At 36.7% G+C, this 19,182-nt stretch overlaps 1 protein-coding gene across 11 annotated transcripts in view; it reads left to right on the forward strand.

Annotated features, from left to right (window-relative positions):
* LOC139689414 (metal cation symporter ZIP14-like) overlaps positions 1–13,217 on the forward strand; it is a 71,003-nt gene extending 57,786 nt beyond the window's left edge. For 9 of the 11 annotated variants that reach the window (XM_071586523.1, XM_071586518.1, XM_071586522.1 and 6 more), the window contains 2 exons: positions 9,446–9,630; positions 12,834–13,217. In XM_071586523.1, coding sequence (XP_071442624.1) covers positions 9,446–9,630; positions 12,834–12,986 — 338 coding nt within the window. In that variant the 3' untranslated portion in view covers positions 12,987–13,217. The remainder of the gene's footprint in view (positions 1–9,445; positions 9,631–12,833) is intronic. The other 2 variants (XM_071586528.1, XM_071586526.1) reach the window with 2 other exon arrangements.
* Positions 13,218–19,182: the final 5,965 nt, after the last annotated feature.

Consider the following 19,182-nt stretch of genomic DNA (forward strand, 5'->3'; position numbering starts at 1 on the left):
ATGCTAGTGATATTTTGTACTTAATTTTCCGTTTCACTATCATCTTGGAACTTGCCAAGTATCTTGAGGACCAAGATTTTATTTAATGATCCAAATTTTCAATGATGACCTAGACTTCAACAAGTGTTTCTATTGTATAGCTGCCAAATGCTCAACACTTTTCTTACTTGCCTGTTGCAGGGGCATTTTCCTGTTAAGTTTAATGTTCCTAACTTGAGAATTTTATTCGTATTTTCAGAGTTAGTTTTGAAAGTTCATTGTGGAGTGTTGAGGCCATTTCTTTGGAATCCTTGGAATTTAACTTCTGTCCAAGCATTAATAAGAGATTGTATGGTGTCAGGCTGGCTTTGAATGACCCACAAACTGTTGCAAAGTTTTACATGCGAGTGATTTGTGGCTTGATTTGCTGCTTCAGGCATTAATATGTTGTGAGGCCTGGCTTTTTCTTTTGGAGCAAGTCATATAAAGCTTTTGCAGTTAATCTGTGCTCTTACTTTTCCATAAACTCTTGTATTTTTACTTGGTTTATGTTCTGTATGTAAATATCATTTCCTCATGTTGAACACAAGAGCATGAATCTATCTTTGGTCCAAACCTGCATTATGGTCGGTGATGAAATACCTATGAAAAAGCAACACCATAATGAAAATGAGACAGGAATACTATCATTGTAGACTCTTCCAATATCCTGGTAACCATATGGTATAATGGATACGTTTGAATGTTAAATTAGATTCTTACAGTTATCATTTATGCTGATAAGATTTAGAAGAAAAGAAATATTAAATTGCATGCAAGGTCTGTTCCAAAAGTTGTAGGACTGTCGACTGAAACGTAGGATAGTCGATTAACAAAACATTTATTGTCAGAATTGATATATTTACTCAAAATTCTTTCAAGTAGCCCCCTTGTGTACCCATACACTGCTGCCAGTGGGTTTCCTACTTCTCGTACACCTTCCGGAGGGTGGCACCTGGAATGCTTCTAAGCTCCCTCGTCACAGCCTGTTGTTGCCCGTCACCACGGCCCGCTCCAGCCGAGTCGTGGTGACGTCCTTTCAGCACAGATTTCAGGCGGGGAAGAGGAAGAAATCTGGTGGGGCAACGTCAGGGCTGTGGGATGGCTGGGGTATGGTCGAGAATCTTTTGGCAGATCCGGGTGTGAGTTTCCTTTTATTTGTCCGAGAGCATTCGCAGCACCAACTTCGCACAACTTTCTCATGCCCACATTTTTGATCACAAGTTGATGCACATCACTTTTAAGGATACCAAATTCATCAGAAACCATACGAACAAATTAATCCGTGATCCGAGTTCGACAAAGCCTTCACTTTTGCAGGATTTTTGTCATTCTTTGAGGTCAAGGGGCATCCTGAACGTTTGGCGTCTTCAACATTTTCTCGACCCTGTTGAAGCAACTTGTGCCACTCAAAAACGCCCTCTCTACCCATGGCATTATCACCATAAGCTGCCTTGAGCAGTCATGAGTCTCTTTCTCGATGTTGGCCAGTTTTATATGAAATTTGATGGCATAGCTATGTTCCAATTACTGGTTCATGACAAGTGTGGAGTATAAAAAGGTCACATTATGGAGGCTTTGCAAACAAACTATCCACACTCCATAAGAACTGGGAGCCAACTGTCATTGGCCTCCAGCCTTTCTTGAGACTCATCTCCCTTGAACCCATCGAGAGAAACCGCTGCCCATCTGCCCATCTATCTTTGAAGAAATTAGTCACAGTACTGTTGGGACAGGCTTTGTATTTTTAGTCTCTTCGTCCGTTTTAATAATTCTCTCTTTCACTTGCCTAATCAACCCAATAAATAAAAAGCAAAATGAGTGTAGTTTTTCCAAGAAACAATGTTCTATCAGTAGATGTCATGTCATTGTGTAATTGATATTAGTTAAATGTCCTGCAGCATCTGTATAAACTTTTCAGTGCTATAATCAACGCTTTGGACTACCAGAATTATATGTAAAGGATATTTTATAACATCAGCTATGTCTCTGACCAACAATGTATGTATTCTGTTGAAGATGTAGTGAGGGAACATCCAGTAGAACAAACCAGTGGTTTAAATAATACCTCATGGTGAGCACAAATTTACTATGTGAGTGAGTACAGTCACATGGTAAATATATAGCTATTTCTTTCGACATCCAGATGCATGGCACTGAATAAAAAGTCATTTGAGGTGTCCCTGGAGGCTCTACCATATCCCTTATATGTAGTCCCTAAAATGTAAATTACTTCCCATGATACCTGATGGTGAATTTATTTTGCCGCAGTTGATAGATCCCTATCAGTGACTGGGACTCTCCTGTTGCATTAAGCTTGTTGTCCACTAAACACGGGGTAAAAATCAGCAGAAGGTTAAAAAGACTCATCATCCACCAACTTAAATGAAAGAAGATTTGAGGTAGTCCATGAACTATCTGTTCTTCAGTGAGGCAGCTGCAAAGGCAACTGATGAGATAAGGGTGGCTTTTTGTTATGTTAAAACACTATTGAGGAAGCCAGATGGAAATAGCATTGGTTAATAATCGCATAACTTAATGGTAGACGCATTTATGAGAATCAGTCCTGGCAACCAGGGGGCTCAGCCTAATTGGCTGTGTTGTGTGTCTATGAGAGGGAGAGAGACAAGACAAGCTTCTATAGTCACCATCACACAACATCCTTGTGATACAAAGTTGACAGCAACAGCTGTGAAAAATACAGAGGACAGAGCCAGTTGGGACAGGGACTTGGAATGTTGGGATGGTAGGGCAGAGGAATTAGAAAATATAAAGTGGCAGGGGATAGAGGAAATGTAGCTATTATATGGATATTCTAGGCGAGATGGAAGGACAGTGGGGATTACTGGAACTATAATTACATAGAAATATACAGTAGTTGTGAAGAGTCGGCATGGTTTGGCAGTAGTAATGAAAAAAGGCGGGAAGGAAGAGTAAACAGAACAGGTGAGTGACAGAATATTATTAGTAGAGGTGAAAGCAGAACGAATGCTCTTGATCGTCATTCAGGTCTACATGTCACCAAGAAATCATAGGGATGAAGAAGCAGGGTTTACGATCAATTGTAGGAAATTGTTGTTGTTCATGAAAGTAAACATGTCGTAGGAATTGAGGAATGGAACATGGCAGCGGGGAAGGAAGAAATGGGATTAAATTATGGAACTAAGATTTGAGAACAAGAAATGCAAGGAGAAAATAATAGATTTCTGCAGGAGAAATGGTTTAAATATCAAAAGCACGTGTGGTACACCCTACACTAGATTTAGGTGTACAAGGTTTGCTCAAAAAAAGCTGAGACAGTTTGAATAAATACTTGATTTTATTAGTTACCCTTTAATCACGATGAAAAATATTATTACCCCCATTGTACTGCAGTAGTAGAAATCATTCCAGTCAAATTAGAGAGATTAAGTGTAGAACAGATAGATTTATGAAGCCATTTTTCCCACAACCGGCAAGGGGTCAGAATAACATTGTCCCACTGTGGTGGGGTAATATTTGGGTCTAAATTAGTCTGGTGTGTATTCACCCGCTGCCACACACCCTAGTGGTGGTATTCAGGATACTCAAGTATCAAATAAAGTATCAACTAATCATGCTTATTGCCTTAAAAATACAGCCCATAGCTGCAAATACAATGCTCCCAACATTTTTTTCTAGCTTTTAAATACCACTTGGAATGCTTCTTTCGTACAATTCTGTTGGATGCTTCTTCAATACAATTTTGTTGGATGTCTTCTTATCAAAGATGCGTTCTTTCAAGGTTTCAACTTATTAAATAGGAGAAAGTCTGCTGGGGCAAGATCCAGGGAGTAGGATGGCTGGGGATCACTAGTGAGTTGTTTTTGGCCAAAAATTCTGTACAATCAATGATGTATGCACCAATGCATTTTCATGATGAAAGTACCAAGACTTGTTTTTCCATATTTGGTCCCTTTTGCAACATAGTGTATCTTAACCTTCTCATTACCTCTCAACAGTACATCCACATCTGCACAATATCCCACAAGCCGCCTCAAGGGCATGTGGCAGGGGTGATAGGTCACCACCCGTGAACTAGAATATTACCACATGCAAAACCAAATCATGTTACCTCGCACAAATATTAGTTTGTCCATGCACTCGGCAAACCTTAAGCACTTGAAAGAAAGTACGTACATGCAACAATATATGATAACAGGATAAGTACATTCAAATGATGCTGTAAAACTATTAAAATGATGGGTCTGTTAAATAAAAAGAATAAAATGCTGGAAGATTCATGCAAGACATCGACAATTGTACACATTACCAGGGCCAGTCATCTCCTATGCAATTACTGTCATGTCTATTATGATCTCTTATGTTTTGAGAGAAAAAATGACGTTCTAAATCTATCTGTTCTACAATAAATCTCCCTGATTTTACATTGGTGATTGATCTACCATAGTAAGTGGGGGCCTGTAATATGTCCTTAACATCCTCAGATAAGTAACCTGCCTCAAATTAATGCAGTAATTTTAACTTGTGTTTAAGCCTATGGTCTACTAGTTACTCCAATCCTAAATCTTCCAATAGTGTCGCGACGCTGCTGCCTTGTTCACGACAAATTTTGACAACCATAGCTGCTCTACGTTGCACTCAGTCTAGTTCCAAAATTAAGCCCACCTCGTGAAGATCCCAAATACTTGCAGCATACTCAAGGTGGGGCCTAACTAGCATGAAATAACAAAGACCCTTGACCCTTTCATTACAATTCCCATGCATTCTTTTTATGAATCCTAACTTTTTTAAATATTTTCTCCTTGTTACCTACAAAAATATATTGGAAAAATCCCTACCTAATTACATTATGAGTAGACTATGGCGTAAATGAAAAAGGATGCTCAATTGAATTTCTGGGCAAGAAATTTTATTCCAACTACTAGTTTAAAAAAGTAAAATATTAACTAGATTTAAAGGGAAAGTCACTACTACTTTGAAAAATTGTTGAATAATTGACAAGATTTTCTCCACAGCCTGCTGATACTCCTTCCTTGTCCACCCAGTGAATGCTTCTACATTCTATTTCCTGGCCCGCCGCTCCTCCCTTATCTTTTATAGTCAGGCACTACACTTCATGAGTACTCAATTGCGATCAGAGTCTGCATCTGGCCCCAGGAAACTGTGATTAAATTATGCAGTTCATAAATCTGTGCCTAAACATAATACTACAATCTAACTGATGCCTCTCTGAGTCATCTGGAATTTTTCATGTATTCTTACACCTTAAGTGGTGTCCAAACCAAGTGTTGATGACTAACCCTGGTCTTCTGCAGAACTCGACTGCATTTACCTCACCTTCATTCCTGATACCTAAACTGTAATTCCTCCTCATCACCATCTCTTCTCTTACCTACCATTGCATTCCAATCCCTATCAAATATTTCCCTGCCCAAACACAAGCAATTATGTCCTCTAACTGATTGTGTACCCTATCGATTTCTTCGTCCTTATGATTGCTTGGGGGCATGTATACCTGAGCAATAACCAAGTTCGTTGGTTCACCTTTTACCTGTACTAGCACTGTTATATCTGTTGCTTGCTCTATGTTGAATATGCTTTTTTCTACCTTTTAATTCAATATAATGGCAACCTTTTGCTGGCTCTCGTACCCTCCGCTGTATATTACTCTCTAACCATCCTTCTGAAAATCCCTGCTATCCTTCCATCTAACCTTGTATAGTCCTAAAATATTTTTAGTCTCTTTCCTTCTCATGCTTTATATTCTGTAATTTTCCTGTCCTCAACATTGTCCAAACATTCCGAGTTCCTGTTCTAACTAACTTGGTCTTCCGCTATTGGTTTTGCTTAGCATGGCTTTCGTGAGAAGACGACTGGGAAAGCCTTGCCCCTCTTGCTGCCTGGAGCAACACTAAGCCAATTAGGCCGAGTCCCGTAGTTGCCAGGACTCATTTTCTCTATACTGTCCATCATACTTGGGAATAATAATTGAGGTGGTTTCCGATTGCCTTCCTCAATAGTGTTTTTAACACGAATCCATCAATCAATGGCCACCCCACTGGGGTCGGATGCCTTTTGCAGCCGCCGCACTGAGGAACAGACTCTGTGTGGATGACCTCTCGTCTGGCTCCTAACTTTTCACCTATCCGGCATGGGTGACTCTACCAGGAGCAATTATCATAGCTCTTGCAGCACAGCTCTAGGGGTCATCAGAATGCAGAAGCCCTTCCACCACGTCAAGGTTGTAGTCCTTGGGAGAGTCCTACAAAGTAGTAAAAAAAATTGAAGTTGAGACTAAAGTTTTGCAAAAATAATAGGATTCCTCTCCCTCTTTTCCACGTATGGTCAACCAAAATTCCTCCTGTAAATTATCTAGCCTGGATCCCTAGGGTTGCATTTGTAAAACCTTGATCTTCCCCGTGCTGCAATGTAGAAATCTTGGAACAATATTTCTCAAGAAATGAGTTTTGAAAATTGTATTTTTGCAGTAATACAAATAAGCTACATAAATATAGAAATCCATAGAAATCCAATCCAAATAAGCTTTCAGATGTTCAACATTGGGTTACCGATCAAACCAAAGCTATTTTGATTGGGTGAGCCACCTGAGGAGGGAGAGATAAATGCAGGCAGGTGGAGGCTGTCATTGGTGCCATGCAGACTGATTGTTATTGTAGTGTATGCCATATTTCCAGCTTACAGGAGCACTGTATTCCCTACAAAATACTGCTAAAATATGGGGTGCATGTTATACACTATTAATCAAAATAATGAGCTAAAATTTGTTTGAAAAACTTAATGTTTATGCCAATATACATATTAAATGTTCTATTACATAGCTTTTTGGGAAAGAATTCTATTGAACAAATATTTCCATATTTTTTCTGTTCTTAAAAAATTAAAAGTTAAGTGACTTTATATTGCATTACATTTTTTGCTCCATTGGGAAAGTTGAAGCATTCAAGTAAATTAAGTTTGAATCCACTGACATCTAAAGTTATGATTTTTCCAATGTATGCACATGTTATTCCATTAGGTGAAAGCTGATTAAATCATATATTCCACTATGATGTGGGTAGTGCCACTCCAAACTTTCAGCTAAGCTCCATTGGGGTGTTTGCTAGGGGTAAATCTACATTCTTCATTACTGTATGAGTTTTAGTAAGGAACTAGTAGCCAACTGACTCTCGTAGATTAGTCTCATCATTCGAAGAGTTGGGGGCAAAGAGATTTCCAGAATGGCCTATGGCAGATGGCATTGAACCTATTGTACATGCACAATGTTGGCTAATCATAATAATTGAATTTTTGCTTTGATGAAAACATGGAAACAGCTGGGTGTTACTTTGCTTTCAAATATTGGAACATTTTTGAAAGGAACAATTTTTTTTTAAACCATCAAAGTTATTTTTATGTTCAGAATTTTCAGCAGAGCATGGCTAAAAATTATTGTAGTTTTCTGCTTTTATATTGCATTCAAGGGATATAGTGATTACATATGCCAAAAAATATGGAAATGGCAGCAGAGAGGAATTTTATATCCCTACCAACTGGAAAGATGAGACCTTGGGAAAATGGGAAGAGGAACTACGAAGAGCTATGTATAGTGAATGCAAGCTATGTCATTGGTTACAAAATGGCTGAAACTATTAGGAGAATCACAAACTTGGATATGAGACCACAGGAAATTGGGATTTTCAGTTTCCACAAAAATAACTTGATGACAAGCAAGAGAGACTGCCACTGGCAGAGACATTGCTGATTTTACAGAATCAACTTCATGGTGTTCCAGATTTATGAAGGGAAATGACCTACATATGAGGACTACAAGTAAAATATCATAAAAGATGTTAACGTAATATGAAGAGAGCGCAATTGAGTTGCATTAATTTTTCATTAATGCAAGAAAAAGAGAAAACTTTTGAAATTTCACTCGGAAATATGGATGATGCATAGCTGAAAATCTGGGTTTTGAAATGTGCAATGAGAAGGCACCCAGCTAAAATGTTCTCTAGTTACATTTTTGTGGGCAGAAATAGCTTTAGAATTAGTACAATAAATCATTTTGGAAATTCATGAAAAATTTAATATTTTTTTCTTACAAATGAGCATGAAAAAATAGAGTTTTTATGTATATATTATGCCAGTGCATCATATATGCTGGCAAATGCAGTACATATTGTAATTCCTACACATTTGTTTTGATGAAAATTCGGATGCGGAGTGCCTGGTCTTCATGAATGCTAGCCTTGCTGTAGGTGTATCTGTTGGTGTAGGCTTTGTTGTCATGAGGTGGTTTTGTCGAACACTAAATTCCCCTCCTCAATTGTGTGGCCAGGGTGGACCAAAACATGGGCCTGGATGTCTTTTATCTTCCTTGTAAGTGACATAGGGATTGAAAATCGCATCAACTCTGCTATTGTCCATATTTAATTCAGACCTCAGACCATGAAAATTAAAGGTCAAATGGGTGACATCTTAGAAAAATAATATTCTTTAGTGAATTTGAAACCAATTCATTTCTCTTCTTCTTTTTGGCAGGAGAATTATGATTTTCATTGGGTATAATGGGAGGTCAGCATCTTGAGGAATGGTATATCATTGAGGGGTTTGATTAGTTGAATATCAAGAGAAGTCACTTGGGATTTTTTTAACAAGACATATAAAGAATTTCTGTGAAATGGTGCCAGGCAATTTCAAATGTACGCTGCTATCTAGGTGAATCATTTTGAGCTCTTCAAAAAGCCATATAGTTAGGCTTGCGGCTTGGCTCTACTTATTGATGGTTTTCCTTTGGCACTCCCACTTGTTTTACAAGCTTTAGTTTTGCATATAATTGTGCCTTTGCTAAGCATAAATGGCCACTTGCTATCCAGTTGGTAGTTTGTGGACTTACAATTCTAACATTTCAAATTAGGTTAATAAAATTGAAGGTGCTGTGATCTACTTCTCATTTAGGAGAGAACTTCTGTTATTCTAGTGGTATTTAGGAACACAGCAATTGAGCTTGTGGTAATATTAGAGGCATAAATCCTAGTATTTGATTAGGTTGGGGGATCAAGAACCTTCAAACTTGAGTGAACTTGTCATTAGCCTGAGATTACTCTATCTTTTTTACTTTGAATGGCAGTAGGTCATTCCCATGAATGTCATTTTTCCTCCAAAAACATGTCAAGTTTTTATGGAGAAAATGTTCATTTTGACTGAATTTTATTTTGTTTGCTTTTTTTCCTTTCATTTATTTACCCCTATTAAAAAATGTGGTCTCCACGGTTCATGCTTTAAATAGTTTCCAAAAATACGATGGCACAATGAAGGTGTAAATGAATATCCTTGTAAAGTAACGTATGATGGCATACAATGTCTGCCAAATTTTTGCCCCATAATGTGTCTTTTGTGTATTTCTGTGAAACTTGGCTTGATAGTTTCCCTGATGTAATTACAGGTGACTTTGCAGTTCTGCTTAATGCAGGCATGTCTTTGAAGCAAGCATTACTGTACAATTTTTTATCTGCCTGCACTTGCTACCTGGGCTTGATACTTGGTATCCTGTTGGGTGAAATAGAAGCCAGCACATATATATTTGGTTTTGCTGCTGGAATGTTTTTGTACATTTCATTGGTGGATATGGTAAGCTTTATTTACTTTCCACAGCAACATTATAGATGAGTGGAACAGATGTATTTTATTTAATTTTTGTTGGTACGCTGTTGAATTTTTGAAAAATGGAATTAAAATGGTTCTGTTTTTTCTGCCTTGCATATTATCTTCAGTATGGCAAATAAAATAACCTAAGTAGGTATAAATGAGAAGTCTATATGGGAGTATGTTTTGATGATTGGATGATAAGTAGCCTTAATCGTTACTGAAATGATTAATTATGATAGTCAACCCATGCAGGTAAAGAATTAAAGGTTAAAGTAGGGGGAATATAGTGGGGAATGCTGCAACAGTTACTTTAATAGAGTCATCCACCAATATGCACCAAATTGCGAGGATTACTAAGTGTAAAAATTATTTTCCATGGCTGGAATCCTAGTCAAGTCACTTTTTCTCTGTGAGATCTTGCACTTGGAAAGGAATAGACTGTTGATGGTGGAGACTTTTCAAAATATTTGTTAGAAAAAATGGCTTAATAGAGGAAACAAGTATTAGAATAATGGCAGTGTGTTGTCGTGCCTGCATCTCTCTGTCGCTAATTGTGAACGTAATCATAGCATGGCAAGCTAAAGGCCTTTGGCTTGGCTATATGTTTTGATGTTTTTCCTTTGGCACTGCGTCTTTTTACAATGATTTTTGAATGGTGAAGCAGTATTTCATCTACCCTTGGGATATTCCACAAAAAGAGGAAAAGAAGATCAAATTCAAAAAGAATTTGTAACTAATTGAAAACCTTATAAAATGTAACATACAACTCTGTTTCATGCATACTAATATTTTAGTGATTTATATTTGTGGATTGGTTCCATTGTATTGAATGTAACCACCATTATCCAAATTCAAAATGACTGAAATTGCATAGATGTAGAATAATTAAGAAACATTATGCTATAGTGAGTGACCTACTAGTATCTTACAAAAAGATTGTTCCAAATAATATGTATTAGTAATATGATATGATTATTTAATGGGCCAATTGAAGATTGATTTTGATGATTCATTTAATGCAATTCTGGTTTTGCTAAAAAAGAAATTCAAAAAATTTTTGAAGGAATATTTTCTTGTTATTGATAATTATTACGTATGCCTTAAGAACTGATAGTGTTTTGCCAGGTCTCTGTATAAATTCAAAAGAGGTATTGGCAAATAAGACTAAATGTAAATGATCCTTCCTTTTCTGGGTTACGCGGGAAAATTTTTGTGTTCTTAGTGATTACACACTATATAAAACCTATATAATTACCATAAATGTGATAATTGAGGTCCCAGGGAAAGGAAATCACCAATAATTCCCTAGTGTTTCAAAGCTATTTTAGGTTTTGCAAATGTCTACAAAACTGCAAACTATCTACTCTTCGTGCAAACTATGTATGCAAGAATAATAATTGGGAGTTTTTTTGTGTGATGACAACCTTATCTATTGCCGGAAGACATTTGTGTTTACTGCAAAATTGGACATAATTTCCTACCCCAAATCAACCCAGAAAGTAAAGTATAAGGGAAAGTACTGGACAAGAACTGTAATTGGAGACTCCTATTAAAGAAACATTTTTGGGTGAACTATTTGAACCGGCAATGGTTAACCTGCCAGCAATTCAATACTAAAAGAATGAAATAAGAGTAGTTCGAAAGAGATAAACATGTGGAGAGGGGCATGTGTCTACATAACATTTCTATACAGCTGTAAGTTGGCTTTTCAGTGTCACATAGCTGAGAGTATGAAAATGACATCAAGGCTGCCCTTTAGCCACATGTAAGTGCCTTTCTTATTTAAGCTGTTTTTAACCAGAAAATATAAAGCCTACCTAATTTTGCTGTCTGACTGAAAAATGTACCAACCTGTATCTGTGCTATCCCTGTCATGAACTTTATCGGTTAGGTGGCACTAGGCCAAAAATTGAGGCCATGCGTTTGGTAAGGTGTCATCAGAATTAAAAAATGTGTACATGGTGAAAATGTAATGGACACTTTCCCAGAAAGACTCGACTTACCCAAATATTTGCCTCTTCTCATGGTAAAGGGATGATGAATGTGATTGGAAGCAATAGTAAATGTGATTGTCCATACAAAAAGTCATATCCCAAGGATAAGAGTGCAAGGTTCAGTCTGCTGCTAAAATCTTAGTTTTACTTGCCTGTCAGGTTTCATGCTTATAGATTTGGGGATTGAAAAATGTCAGAAAAACAGATAATGTCTGCAATTATTTCATCCAAGTTCATGGAATATATGGCTACAACCCGGTGTCCAAAGTTTTCATGCCATCTTTTGTGAAAGTAATGCTTTCAAGAAGGGAAATGGCAAGAAAAATGTCCTCGCAAGTGATGATGCTAATCCATTTAGTATTGGGGAATGTTAGAGTGTTACCCCTGGACAATTTTGTTCTATTATGAGTGCTTTATTCAGGGCTTATACCTTGTGATTGTTTTCAATCCTAAACTTTAGTTACCCATTCAGATATGTTGGCTTCATTTTGTTTTTTATACAATTAGTTATTTTTATATATATTGTGAGTATATTTAAGGATCACTAGAAATTTACCTTGCCAGGAGTTTTTATTTTGATATCATTCTCTTATTTATACCAAATATACTTATTTATTATTTATGCCTAAAATCCCAGATGTGACGGTTGAAAAATAAAATCCTTCATGGCAAACTTCTAGTGTTTTTTGAGTTCCTTCAAGCCAAATCATGGAATTAACTTGATGGATACCTAGAAAAATCATTGACTGTTTCTAGCTTCAGCAGTTCAGCTGCATTTCTCAACCAAACACGATGAAATGTACCTCTGCTGAAAAAATCAGCAATAGTTAGTGCACTTTATTAACTTATATTAACTTAACAAATATTGAAATAAAAAGAGGTTTTTCTTTCTATGTGATGAAATTTCACCCAAAACATAGTACATAGTTCCTGTTTCCAATGGTGAAATGACCTACTTGAAGCAGGGAAAGATTTTGATACTCCCTCCAGCAAAGCATTCCAGAATGTGATGATTTCAGTGAAGATATAGGTGTTGTTTTGCTTAGGCCCCTAAGGCCTAAGCAAAAATAATACATTATTAATGAAGGTCAATTATGTTATATAAGTATGATATGGTAGTCCATTATTAGTCATATAAATTTAGAATAGTCCATCTAAAGCATGAACTCTTTTTTTTGGTCTATTTATCAGGTTCCTGAGATGAACGAAGTGGCTGAAGAAGCAAGTAAGATAAGCGTGAAGAAGGCGTTCCATATACTTTTTCTTCAGAATTTAGGCATGGCAATTGGTGTTACAACTCTTTATGTTCTGGCCCTGTACCAGGATAGCATAAACTTCACTTAGTGCATTTTTTCCTAAACAAACTGAATCTCATTGCATGGCCATGGACACCTTCATTACATCTCGTATAAAGCCACAGTTTCAAGTGAGTTTTAAATGTTGAAAGTTAGATAAAATATATGAACTATTTTTTTTATTGAGATGTTTTACTCGGGAGATAAAGGTGTAACAAAGAGGTATTTCTGTACTAATAAAGAATATTTCTCTATACGGAGAATTAGATTGTATTATTTTTTCTTGCAGAGTATTATAAATCATTTACTTCTCAGGAATTGTTTATTGGCTTTGTATTGACCAAGTCTGGGTGGTTATAAACAGAAAGCTGGGAAAGTCACCCTTCTTGAAATTTCCATGCACTCTAATCAACTCTTGTGAATTTTAGAAATTTTTCTGATTTTCAATGACAAAATGGATTTTGCATACCAGTGTTTACTGATTCAAGACCTTAATTCAACTAGGAATAGTGACTGAAATTGACTTTTTGCAAATTTCCTTTTACATATGTTGGACCTGCATTGTACATTGCATTTTTGTCTGTTGAGTTGCAATACTAAAATGCTGAAACTATCATGCTAAACCTATCTTTCTTCATCCTGCAGATGACAGAAATTGACAGTATAATTAAAAAAATACCAGAAGCACTGGGCTGGATACGATGATATACCATGCTCTACTAAAAGGCATTGATAATTCTTCAATTATCCATGTTATTACTCAAATATTCAATGGATATCTATCTTCAGGCACCTTCCCAAATAGATTAAATTAGCTAAGTATTCCCAGTATTCAAATGAGGTGACCCACAAAACATGAATAATTATAGACATTTCCATTCTACCTGTAACAAGTAAGGTATAATAGATTTTTATACTTCTTAAGTAAACTCATTATTCTCCTTAATTCTCAATTGGGCTCCATGAAAAATAAATCAACTGAAACTGCTACATATAAATTTATTTATGATATCCTACTTAAACTTGACCAAAGGAATAATGTAATTGGTGTTTTCTATGACTTTAAAAAGACTATTGAATCAGTTGATCAGCAATCACTGTGATAGCCAACCAATGGATTGATCATTTCTGACTGGAATGTCACAAACCGTCAAATTACACTCAGCTGAATCGAAATCATTTGCTATTTCTTATCCCTTGATGATTGAGAGAGGTATCCCTCAAATATCTATCCTGGGTCCCCCACCTTTCCTTCTATGCATAAACAACCTCCCAAATTGTTTTATTAATGGGTCATTGTATATCTATGCGGACAATACAACTCCCCTAACCTCCTCCAAGAACCTAAATCATGCAGTAGTTCAGAGTAACATTGACTGAATAAATAAATGGTGTGAAGACGATTTGGTAATCATGTACAATGAGAAAACTACATTTATCCATTTTCAACCCCATCAAATAAAATTATAGCCTCCCCACTGTTGAGGATTAATGGGTTCTCTCTTTGGTGTTCTACTGCGAAAAAATTCTTAGGGATACATATCTATGGGAGAGTTGTATCCCATAAAACTCATGTTGATAAAATAAACTCTAAAGCTTCTGTAGGTTGTAACCTCCTGACGAAAATTGTGACCCTGGTTGAGGATCGTATGGCTCTTTTAGTTTATCATACATTCATTCATAGTTGACTGAAATCTGGAATTGCCATGTGAGGGCTTTCATATCACTCCATGCACCTCTTCAGACTGCAAAAATGGGCAGTGATAATCCTAGGTAAGGTTCCAAGGGCACGTAGTGGTAGATCTCGCATTAAAAAAATTAAAATTTCACCTATTCCATGTATTTATATTTTCCATGCTGTTATTATTGTACAGAAAAACAAACCCATGTTCAATTTAATGACCAATGCTGATGTATATAGGTACAACATAAGGGGGTGTAAAGACTTGAGGAAAACTACTCATACCTCTGCTATGTATGCTAAGGATCCCTTTTATGCTGGTGTCAAATTCCTGAAAGCATTACTCAGAAAATGAAGGGAAATGGAAAATTTGCTGTCAATTAAATCCACACTTCAACAGTTCCTATACGAACATCAATTCTATACTGTGGATGGATTCCTGTCTCTCTCTGTTGAGGAATAATTTTATTCTCGTGTATGCTGTTACTTCTCCTGTTTACTATTTTCCTTTTTATTTGTGACTATCATTTGTGTTCAAACTCCAGTTGCATTTATATTTGTGTCTCTCTGGAATATTTGTAAGCAATATGACGTGTTCCATAAATGTCTCAAACATGTCTTTTAGGAACCAATAAACATCAATCAATCATACTGCTGTAGGCATTCCTCCTTATAAACCCCGAGTGTCCACATGTGATTCTGACTCACAGGGGTATGTGCTACGTAAACCCAAGGGGGTAAGTTTGTGCAATTTTTGCCTATTATTGTGTTTCACCAATTCTAAATTCACATTCATGCAACTGCCACCCCTCCCAAAAATTTGTCTTAGGCAGGGATGGCAAACTTGCAATTGAGTGCCAAAGTTAATGAAATACTGTTCACTTACTGGTATCTAGTGAGATAGAGGTTGCAATTATTTTTGTCTATAAGAGAGATGATTTTTTATAACAAAAAACGATTTTTGAATGGTATTCACAATTATTTGTTTTGAAGTTCAAATGTTTTATTATAGCTTATAAAAAAGCTAATAAAATGAACCAAATATCACAGGAAATCTCTAGCAGTCATTTGTTTGAACTTCTTCTTGGGATTTAAAATTGCTGTTTGTTATAGGAATGAAGTGATATTATTCATTAATAATGTTTGTCCTCCTCAAGTTCAGAGAAATTTGATCAATTTTTCCGAAAAGAAACTCATATGATAAGTAGATGAAACAAACTTGCACCACAGAAAGAGAGTACTCCAGTGGTGGCATCAAAGCTTTGGACATATTCAAACTGAAGGGATGATCTACTAGTCATGCTCTGTCACATATGCAGCATATGAAAATAATTCTTAGTATGCTTTTATTCAAATGGAAACAAAGTATACGGAGCAGAATGTTTTTATGACTCAAAGGCAAAGGGCATAGCAAGAGGCCAGTACTGTTTACAGCACTCTTCTTTGTCCTTCATCTACTCCTTAGATCAATTTTATGTAGTTGCAATTTTGAACCTGTTATCTATACTCGCCATAGAATTTCCCATAGCACTCTCCCAGCTCTGTGCCCCAAAATAATTGGTTAGCATGCCACTTTGGGCGTGTGTGCCATAGGTTTTGCCACCCCTGGCCTTGGGAAATCATGCCATGCACAAACTGCTGTAATTTAGTGGTAGCATACTAAAGAGCTAAGAGTACTGTTCCTTCCCCTATAAGCACCATGGGCTTACTGGGTGCTCATTGCAGAACTTCATTTGTCATTCCATATGCTACGAGCAAAAAGGTGTTTTCTGTTGTTCAATGTCTCCCCTTGATGCCCTTATATCAAGTATATATATGCTCTATGTTTACTCTTGGATCCACCTTCGATTTTGAAGTACTGGGTGCAGCAGCATAACTTACTGATTTGAATACAAATCAGAAAATTATGCTGCCGTACCCTGTAATATGGGTCACCAGGAAAGAACCCATTACTTTGCCATTTGGAAGGTTGTAAAAGATGAAAAGTCTTCAATCAAATTTATGTTTGAGTTAACTATCTCAAAAACTGCAAAGCCTTTGTCTTATATTTATTCTCATTCCATTCCTCTGACACTGCCTTTCAGATTTATTCAGCAGAGTTTGCTAACCCTTGGCTGACTGACAAATTAAAGCTTGGTCATGTGTAAACCTAGCTAATTTAATGAATAGTCCACTGGCCTATTGTAGTACTGGCATTCCTATCTCCAGAAAGCAATGGTGATAATGGACCACCTTGCCTTATTTCTCTAATAAACGCTGCCCATCTGGACTCTCTACCTCCACTCACACTCGAGCAGTATGAGATGTGTAGGTTGTGAATAAGTCACCTGTCCCTACAATCTACTCCTATTTTCTGCAGCACATTAAACTTATTCTACCCACATGAAATGCCTTTTGAAATCTATGAAACAGTCAAACACATCCTGATTGTATTGGCTATATTGTATTCTGCTCTGTATGTGACCTCATTACTCCAATGGCATCACGCATGCCACTCCCCTTTCTGAGCTCCAACTGATCATCCTTTAAGTCTGTGCGCTAGAAACAACCAGACACTCCAGAATAAAATAAACTCTTATTCAGTTCTGGAAGCAATCAAGTCCGTTTCATTCCATCCCACATGGCTATCATTTTCCTCATGTTCTCCCCTCTATCAGTCTTCAGCATTCCATCACCAATCAAAATACTCTGAAACCTCTTTTTTAGCCTTCCTTGGGATTCTCCTAATGTCCCACTCTCTTTCCACACCATGCATTATACTTCATTTTTTTCCCTCTCTGTCCATGTTACCTTTTCCATCCCCCATGCTCACATCACAAAAGCTTCCAATCTAAGCTTGCTTAAATGGTAACATTTCAGCAATGCAAACTACCAAGATAAAAAAAACAAATTTCTATTCATATTTTCCTATTGTAATTGCTCAAATTTCATGTTAACAATTCCCTCCTTGTAAAAGCTTCTTTCACTAATGGGATTTGTCCTCCTATGCCCCTACCACTTTGACTGTCTTCGTCCAAAACACTTCCAAGATAGGCCAGCTGTTCTATTTTTTGCTCTCAAATTTTAATATCTAACATAGCTTTCCCGTCTCTCTAAAACCTCAGTAAATCTGTTTTATTTACTTAAATTCTCACCTCAGTCTTATCATATTATTATTATTATCGATTTTCTAATGCGCTCATTAGTGATTGTAACCCCATTGGCTAACTGATTAACTAAAGCCTTATCATTTGCATACCTAACTTAGTATAGGAATGTCCTGCAGATTTTCAGTCCTATCTTAAGTTTCTTCCGTAACCCTCTTACTCTTTCTTCCACAGGTATTTTGAAAAGCAAGGGTGGTAATGGACACCCCTATCTTAATCTACATCCTGCCACTTGCTCCTGACCAATCGGAGAAATGTACATGCTGTGAATACTGTCTATACCTCCCATTCATGCCTATCTTTTTCGATAAAGTAATTAATTCTACCCAATGTACTCTATCAAACACCGTCTCAAAATCTATGAAATAAACTAATGCCTCCTGTTTGTGCTTTATGTTCCCCTTATTAGTGACCTCAGTATGGCAATGAAATTATGAATTCTTCTCCCCTTCTGGAATACCAACTGGTCATTTCCTTTGCAATCATTTTCACAATTTCCATCCTTTTAGTCACGATACTAAGTACCACCTAAGTTGTATGAAAAATAAAACCTTTTGTTCTATGGTTCATTTGTTGCACCACATTTCCATGGCTTCCAATATTTTTTCTCTCCTGCCCCTATCGCTCTCGTCTCAAATCTGACCAAAAGTGGACTCCATAATTCCTAGCGCATTGCTTCCTATGTCTAAGCTAGTACTCTTTCTTGTTAGTAGTTGCTTCTTCTGATGGAAAGCCTTCTTGGTTATTCCTTTTCTTCTTACTCTATCCCCCATACTTCCTCATCCCTAGTGATCCTGCTGCCTAAATATCAAAAACTCTTCAAGTTGTTTCATCATGTCTTTCAGTAGCCTTACTTAGATATTTCTCTCCCTATGTCCACTGCTGACTAATACCTTGGTTTGAATCTTTTTTTATTCCTGAGATTGTACTTTTTCCTCCCATATTCCAGGCTAGTATACTTGTTAATATATTATTTCTACTCTGCTGGTATGGCTATGTTGTTCTCCAACAGCAACATGCTTATCCTTTCTCACTGAATTTGTAGACCACCTCTTAACTTTTTCTTGGTCTTTTTATTAGCCTTCTCAAAATATACATTAAATATCAACTTTAAATTTCAAAATAGTGAATAAAAATTTTAATTACTCATTAGTACTATAGGCATTAATGAGCAGTGGATTTAACTGACCAATTTTTGATATATGTGTTGTTGGGAAAACATGACAATAGCCAAATTGTTGGAAGGAAGTATGTAGTCCTTAAGGGCTCAATACCGTGTGTGCCTTATTAATTTAAATACCATATTTTCAATTATTAAAATAATTCAAAACCAGCATGTATTTCAAAGTCTGTATATCGCCCTCCAACTAACCATCACTTTAGTAAAACCAATGATCAACCTCCAGTTGCATTGTCTG

The sequence above is a fragment of the Hetaerina americana genome, unplaced genomic scaffold, assembly GCF_022747635.1.
Source record: "Hetaerina americana unplaced genomic scaffold, ioHetAmer1.1.p SCAF_23, whole genome shotgun sequence".
NCBI classification, from domain to species: Eukaryota; Metazoa; Arthropoda; class Insecta; order Odonata; family Calopterygidae; genus Hetaerina; species Hetaerina americana.